The 8750-nt window shown below is 42.8% G+C and overlaps 1 protein-coding gene across 1 annotated transcript in view; it reads left to right on the plus strand.

The window, feature by feature from the left end:
* stxbp3 (syntaxin binding protein 3) overlaps window positions 1-4613 on the plus strand; it is a 101668-nt gene extending 97055 nt beyond the window's left edge. The window contains exons 18-19 of the mRNA XM_084310932.1: window positions 1555-1703; window positions 2877-4613. Coding sequence (XP_084167058.1) covers window positions 1555-1703; window positions 2877-2980 — 253 coding nt within the window. The 3' untranslated portion in view covers window positions 2981-4613. The remainder of the gene's footprint in view (window positions 1-1554; window positions 1704-2876) is intronic.
* The last annotated feature ends 4137 nt before the right edge of the window (window positions 4614-8750 follow it).

An 8750-nucleotide genomic window follows, 5' to 3' on the forward strand; every position in this document is an offset into this window, starting at 1 on the left:
AAGGTTTCTCTCCTCCACACTGCCTGTGGAGCATTTTTCCCTATTGTTAGGTTTTAGTGAGTTTTTCCTTACCTTCGCGTAGGGTATGTCTGGGAGTGCTTGCATTCGTTCATTTATTTAAAATGTGTTGGACCTTATGGTGTTCTTGTTCTGTTCTTGACTTATTGTTATGTTTCTTCTTGACTTGTTTAAAGAAGACGTGTACGGCCCATGGGGACATTAACGTGTGTTGTCGGGCCTTACAAATACATTTGATTTGATTTGATTTTAGAGTAATTCTGTGTAATCCCAGGAAACGCCACTAAACAGCGTTTATCGGTATTATGTTTCATCATGCATGCATGGAAGGGTGGGGGAGGGGGTTTCTATGCTTCGATCGTCACCAACGGAATACGCTACACAGTACATTACAGACACACGCTCCAATTGCGGGGAAGGGATTATCGGATCAACGCAAGATTGATAGCATATAGCCCTTACCTTGTCTATGATGTACTGCAAAAAGAATATTCCAATTATCTGATCGCCATTCCAAGTATTGATGTCTGTCGTGTTGCCAAGATAATCCACCAAAACACATGAACCGGCGGTGCTCGAATGTCCCCAATCCATGTGTTATAACGTTACTCATGCCGAGAAGGAAAACCTGGACCGGACTTCTTAGGCCGACGTACAGCCCAAGCCAGAGGCTTTCCAATTATGTGCAATACCGGCCGCAAGGCGTTGGGTGGCGGTATTGACGTTTGCGATCTCAGACCCATTCCCAATGATAACATCAGGCTGGATGGATGGATTATGAAGGGAAATATTGAATAAAAGAAATAACGATGAAAACCCGACTTTTCTTGGGTTTGGCGCCCAACGTTCGGCGAGTTAACCTGACTTATGTCGGGTCTGCCGTCCAATGTGTTAAAGGAAAACTCCAACATTTTGGGAAATTAGCTTATTTGCCATCTACCCTGGAGTTAGACAAGAAGATGCATACCTTTTTCTTCTCTGTGCATGCAGTAGGAGTAGGAAGACGTTGGGAACTAGGCTAATGGAGGAACCTACTTCCAGTGACTGACGCTAAGCTAGGCTAACGGTGCGTGTCTTGTACTGCATGCACAGAGAAGAAAAAGGTATGTATCTTAACACTCCAACATTTTGGGAACCCTGGAGTTAGACAAGAAGATGCATACCTTTTTCTTCTCTGTGCATGCAGTAGGAGTAGGAAGACGTTTGGAACTAGGCTAATGGAGGAACCTACTTCCAGTGACTGACGCTAAGCTAGGCTAACGGTGCGTGTCTTCCTACTCTTACTGCATGCACAGAGAAGAAAAGGGGTATGTATCTTCTTGTCTAACTCCAGGGTAGATGCCAAATAAGCTAATTTCCCAAAATGTTGGAGTTTTCCTTTAAAGAGACAGCTGATCTCTGTTGTGGAGAATTTCTCGGCAGTCAAAGTCGTTTTTATGTCTGGCTGGCTGGCAGTCTGTCTCTCTCTGTATTATCTATCGGTCTCTTACTCTCTTCCCCCCCCCTCTTTCTCTCTCGCTCTCTCTCTCTCTCCAGTGCTCGTCAGAAGCACAAGGCTAGTTGTCAAGATGAACGTCGTAGTGGCGCTCGCCTCCTCATCTTCATCATAGGAGGAGTGAGTTTCTCTGAGATGCGCTGTGCCTACCAGGTGACCCAGAGCCTCAAGTCCTGTGAGGTCATCATAGGTGGGTCCACACACACACACACACACACACACACACACACACACACACACACACACACACACACACACACACACACACACACACACACACACACACACATATAAATATATACACACACGCACACACACACATATATACACATTATTTGTCATGTTTTCAAACTCTCTTTGGGTGTTTGCAATTCATGGGAAGTATATGTCTCTGATATCTTGGTACAGTGGGCAGGTTGTTAGAATGTGTAGCTCAGTTTCCACCTCTGCTCTGACATGGCTGTTAGCCTAGCCACAGAGCGTCTTGAGAGTAGAGACTCCGATTGAATCCGGGACACAGACATGCAGCCAATGTGACACTGGCTCTGTTCATGGTCACGAATGGATTCCAGCTTTATTGATTTACTACCGATGACAAACGTGTTGTTTCTGTTTTTCTTTTTGACATACTTGCGGCACACGGAACAACTCTAATCGTTATAGCAGGCAGACATAACGTTAGCTCCCTACAGTGCAAGCAGGCACCACAGGCAGTCAGGACAGAAGAGTAGCGGATGTGACGTCGGTAAACAAGCCACAAATTAGGCCTGTCGTATGACCAAAACACACTGCAGTTTTAATTATTTTACATGACTATTTTGTTACCCGCCACATGGCGGACAGACCTCTCAATGTCACTCGCCAAACCTAAAATCTGCCCGCCAATGGCGGGTGGCGGGCTCTAATTTCGGGCCCTGTACACACACACACACACACACTTAACAGCAGCCTGGTTATATACAGAATGAGTTCTAAAAGTAGTCTGTTTATATACAGAATGAGTTCTGAAAGTAGTCTGTTTATATACAGAATGAGTTCTAAAAGTAGTTTGTTTATATACAGAATGAGTTCTAAAAGTAGTTTTTCCTCATATACCCATAATGTACCTCTTGCTGACTTGAGGTCTAGTGTCCCTGCCCCTCAGCTGACCTGGTGGTTAGTGTCCCTGCCCCTCAGCTGACATTTGGATACAGATTCTATGATTCCATGGTGACTGCTGCTGTGAAGCTGAATACATTGCATCTCCAGACTTTACAGGATTCAGGAAAAGCAGATTTGTTATCGGATTGTTTGTGTGAAGCTGCACCCTGACTTTTGATTTGCTGTCCTTCCAGTCATAACCCTATTCATCCTGTGTCTCCAGGCTCCTCCCACATGGTCACGCCCACCAGCCTTCTGGACGACATCCAGTCTCTGAGCAGAAAGCCTCCGGAGACCTTCACTGTAGATGAGAGGAGTAATGCCTGAACCTCCTCTCCTCTTCTCTCATCCACTCCTCTCCTCCTCTCCTCTTCTCGTTTCTTCTCCTCCATCTCCACTCCTCTTTCATCCTCTCCTCTCTCTCATCATCTCCTCTCCTCCTCTGCTCCTCTCCTCTCTCTCATCCTCTCCTCCTCCTCTTTTCTTCTCTTCTGTCCTCCCTCTCCTCTCCTCTTTCTCCTCTCTCCTCGTTATCCCATGGAGACTTTACCTCCCCCAACACAGTGCACTCTCCTCCAGGAGGTCTGAAGTGAACTGTATGTAGTGTAGCTGCTTGGCTCAGATATAACGATCCTGTCAGTCTTCTGTCTCTGGGGCTGATCTCAACCTATGAAACCAACAGTTGTATGAGTCTGTTACAACTCTTAAGCCTTTTTAAATTTAACTCAGTGGGTCATAAATGTCTGGGTTTGATTCCCTGCTATAGTGTGTTTAAAGACCCAGTCTGGGTTTGAGTCCCTGCTATAGTGTGTGTTTTAAAGACCCAGTCTGGGTTTGAGTCCCTGCTATAGTGTGTGTTTTAAAGACCCAGTCTGGGGTTGAGTCCCTGCTATAGTGTTAGGGTTAGTCTCAGGAACACAAGCCAACAGGATTTCAACTAGAGTTTTAGCTTTTTAACCACAGCCTGTTTCTAATACTACTGTTCTGTATGTCTAATATTGTGATATCATTCAGCATACTCTAGTATTCTTCATGTCATGTCAACACCATTGTGTTTGCAACAGCGGAAATGAGCTCATATGATATGATGCTGATATTATCTGAGACACTGAGACGTGTAAACATCTGATCCTGTTTGTTGTTTTGGTTCCATGGTCAGGATATGAAGATAAATATACACTTTAATAATAATGTAATAAAATCTAACCTTCAGTCGTTCTCATGGTTCAGTGAATCTCATGGCTGTTTCTTCTCGTAGATCTCACCTCAGGTCAGTCTCTCCTCGACTTAGCTGTCAGACCAAACCACTCCTCATCAGCCAATCATCACACAGGGATATTACTGGACTCATTTGAGTCTCAGCTCTGCAGCCAAACACCAAATTGATATAATTCCACTACTTTTTGGGGACCACAATATGTAGAAATTGGTAAATATATAATATATTTATAAAAAGGAAAGAAACGCATCTCTACATGACAATGCACTGCATGGTTTTACCCTGAACCTGCCTGGGATTAGAGAGGCATAAGGTCTGGCTGTAGAGGTGAGACTTCATTCAGATATCAGGTCTCAGATATCAGGTCATGTGAGGAGACCCATTTGAAATCTGCCATGTCAACCTTCCACAAGGAACCGAAGGTTAACCTAGATGTTTGGTCTGGTTTCATTGATGATGATGATGATGATGATGATGATGTGAAGGTTAACCTAGATGTTTGGTCTGGTTTCATGGATGATGATGATGATGATGATGATGATGTGAAGGTTAAACTAGATGTTTGGTCTGGTTTCATGGATGTTGATGTGGAAACATGTCTTAGGAGCGCGTGGCATGAATGTGATGTACATACAGCTTGTAGCTAAACCTTACTTACTACTGTTCATATTGTCTTTATATTCTAGTATTATCACAAGTATTTTTACCTACTCTCTAATTGAACAACAGACTAATAAACAAATGAAGTGGTTCAGTCTTGTGTGGTTGTTTCATATCAGACTAGATACGGATGGGAATCATTTAAAATTGTAAATGGCTGCATTTATATAACAGCTTTTATCCAAAGTGCTTTACAATTTGTTCCTCACATTTTACCCATTCACTCACCGACGGCGGAGCCATGCAAGGTGCCAACCTGCTCATCGGGAGAAATTAGGGGTCAGGTGCAGGGCTTGACATTAACACCTGACCACCGGCCAAATGCTGGTCGAATTCGGCTGTGGCCGGTAACTCTGTCATTCTACCGGCCACAGTGTCCGGTTTTTTTTTCGATGAAAAAAAAACATTGTAGTCTACAAAAGGCATCGGCAATAATTAAGTCAATCCAAGTGATACTACATAATACTACAACTCTCACAACAATTCGGAAAAGTGCATTACCGGCCATGCATTCATGGTGGAACATGATACCGATCATATGCATTTTGATTTTAAACCTATTCATCATCACGCTATAAAATGGGAACGTATTGATGAAAAAATTATTTAGTGTGGTGATTTTTGGCTGGTGAAAATGCTGAGTGGCTAGTGACTTTGGAAAACCACTAGCCACAGTGGCTAGTGAGCCAAAAAGTTAATGTCAAGCCCTGGTCAGGTGTCTTGCTCAAGGACACATCAACACGCTGCCCGGGAGGAGCGGGAATCGAACCAGGAACCTCCGGATTACCAGACGACTGCTCTAGCTTCCGAGCCACTGTCGCCCCTATGAGCTCTTCTCCAGCTGCCATTTCCACATCAGTGAACCTGTACACACACACACACTTAACAGCAGCCTGGTTATATACAGAATGAGTTCTAAAAGTAGTCTGTTTATATACAGAATGAGTTCTGAAAGTAGTCTGTTTATATACAGAATGAGTTCTAAAAGTAGTTTTTCCTCATATACCCATAATGTACCTCTTGCTGACTTGAGGTCTAGTGTCCCTGCCCCTCAGCTGACCTGGTGGTTAGTGTCCCTGCCCCTCAGCTGACCTGGTGGTTAGTGTCCCTGCCCCTCAGCTGACATTTGGATACAGATTCTATGATTCCATGGTGACTGCTGCTGTGAAGCTGAATACATTGCATCTCCAGACTTTACAGGATTCAGGAAAAGTAGATTTGTTATCGGATTTGTGTGAAGCTGCACCCTGACTTTTGATTGGCTGTCCTTCCAGTCATAACCCTATTCATCCTGTGTCTCCAGGCTCCTCCCACATGGTCACGCCCACCAGCCTTCTGGACGACATCCAGTCTCTGAGCAGAAAGCCTCCGGAGACCTTCACTGTAGGAGTAATGCCTGAACCTCCTCTCCTCTTCTCTCATCCCCTCCTCTCCCCTTCTCGTTTAGACGAGTTCACAGTCTTAACTAGTTACTATGTGACAAGAGACACGTTCAACCTGGAGACATTCTAAATACACCATGTTTACTTCCTGTTTCAGTGTTTGGTCCTCTGGCGCAGGTTAAGGATAGGATCACCCTATCCAACATGTCCCAGGTTAAGGATAGGATCACCCTATCCAACATGTCCTAGGTTAAGGATAGGATCACCCTATCCAACATGTCCCAGGTTAAGGATAGGATCACCCTATCCAACATGTCCCAGGTTAAGGATAGGATAACCCTATCCAACATGTCCCAGGTTAAGGATAGGATCACCCTATCCAACATGTCCCAGGTTAAGGATAGGATAACCCTATCCAACATGTCCCAGGTTAACACATTGACCGCCAGAGTTTCTATAGAACAGTCTGCAGCCTCTGCCAGGGTTTTTGAGCATTCTGGCTAGGGTGACCAAACGTCCCGATTTGTGCGGGACAGTCCCGCAATTTAGCCCTCTGTCCTGCATGCCGCAACAATAAAAATGTCCCGCATTTCAATAAACTATTTAAAATATATGAATCATTATTGTTTTTGTCCTCTCATTAAGCCTAGTCTAACCAGTGCGAGCACATATACTATACATAGCACCTGGCGCGAGCTGTTTATGTTATGCCTAGGCCTACCAGTGCCATTCTATTTCATCGCATCTGATGCGTCTAATAATCACGGGGCGACCAAACTTCCCACTCGCCGTGCGCTATTGGACTCCCGAGCTTGGACTAATGAAACGGCAGACGCAATCCACAGCCAGATCACGAGCAGGCTTCGTCAAAATGGTCTGGGCTTAGACCGCATATCTGCATATGCGGCGGATAATGCTAGTGTTAACTATGGAAAACACAAATATGTGTACAGAAAGCTTCACGACGACCATGACAGCATTGTGAAGGCAAACTGTCTGGCCCACATCATTCACAACTGCGCGCATCATGCAGGCGAGGCTGAATGTCGACATTGATGTAACTGAAGAGTGAAATTGAAGTCAAAGCGAATTTCTCTCTAACATGTCAAGATTTTTATAAATATGCTCTTGGTCAGAAGGCTCTACTTGAAGCTGCACGGTCCAGTAATATATATAGATTCCTCAAACACTAACTACCTGTATGTGCACTATGGTGCTCTCCAAGGTGCTGAAACCTTGGAGGCGCATTTATAGTGTTTGGAGGCACAATGCAAAGGCACATTTCTAGTGTTACAGCCATTTGCTTAGCCTACTGTTCCCCATAGGCAAATTTTTTAATAGTTGTTTCCTATTGTTCACTGCTGTTTTAATTTGTTTATGTATGTATTTCACTTATGCAGGATAACACTCTTTGTAGGCCTACTCATGCTACTCATGTTATTATATTCATCCTGTATATACCTGTGATATATTTACATTTAACATGTTAATTAAAGTAAAAAAAAAATCAAATGTATATATGATAAGAAAGTATTAAAAGTATTATCATTTTAATAATTGTACAATTTTGTCAGATTATCATTGAATGAAGAATGTTAACTTTGTAGTGTTCTGGACCGGTTTAGAATCAAGGAAGCCAGTGTAGACAATGTATGCACTTAAGTATCACCTTACAAGAGAGATCACAGGGTACATAACGTCTTAACTATAGCCATATGACTCGGGAACCTCTAAGAGTCAGTACCATCGCTGTCGGTAGGTTATTTAACAGCATGTTGGATTGCATGGTATGGTCTTCTATATAATTCTATATAATAGTAAGTAATTAAGAGCAACAATATTGTGTTTAATACATTAAATGCTTATATTTTGATCAAAATTATGAATACATTATGTAAACATGATTCTTGCATATGTATTCATTAGTGTCCCGCAATTTCAACAACTGTCCCGCAAAATCGACATGCTGTCCTGCATTTGGATCATTTGAATCACCCTAATTCTGGCTAATCTTTCAAGACGCACAGAATATTCTGTGATATGACTATGAACACATGAAATATCTCAAAAGACAGATTAGGATCTCTACTTTCATCAGTGGAAAAAAGGTGAGTGTCTACCAGTTTCCGTTCTTTCGTAATTAGTAGTTGAATATAGGTTGTTTTCACCAAAAACGGCTGTCTCGGAACGGAAACGGAAGAACACATATTTGTGAAACAAAACTGTCATAAAGGTGATTTGACCCTTTTATTTTTGCCTTCAGTGACACATCACTGACATCAGACATCTGCACAAGACAGAGAAAGTGCTTTTGAACATACTTTTTTACATTGGTTTTTCACATTCAAGTGCAACTTGTGCAAGCTTAGTTCAGCTCATTTCAAACTCAATGTAACTTTTCAAAGTTATAATAGATCAAATAATAAGTACAAAATAAGGAAATAGCAGCATATTTACTGCTGTTGGCTGGCTCAGAGCATAATACTTTATCATAATACAAAATGATTAGAGAAAAGTGCAACTTGTGCAAGCTTACAGTAGTTCAGCTAATTTCAAACTCAGTTTAACTTTTCAAAGTTATAATAGATCAAATAATAAGTACAAATACAGGAATTAGCAGCATATTTACTGCTAACTGTTGGCTGGCTCAGAGCATAATACTTTATCATAATACAAAATTATAAAAGAAAAGTGGATAAGGGGACCCCACAGCTCTTACACTGGAGCCTCTTCTCACTGCGCTTCCCCTTTCGGGCACAAACCCTGCATGTCTTTGCTCGGTTCATTTGGGGCGGGATCGGGACAAGTTCATGGGCTGCAACATTGCCATTCAGCC

The sequence above is a fragment of the Notolepis coatsorum genome, assembly GCF_963971535.1.
Source record: "Notolepis coatsorum genome assembly, chromosome: 3".
Classification (NCBI taxonomy): domain Eukaryota; kingdom Metazoa; phylum Chordata; class Actinopteri; order Aulopiformes; family Paralepididae; genus Notolepis; species Notolepis coatsorum.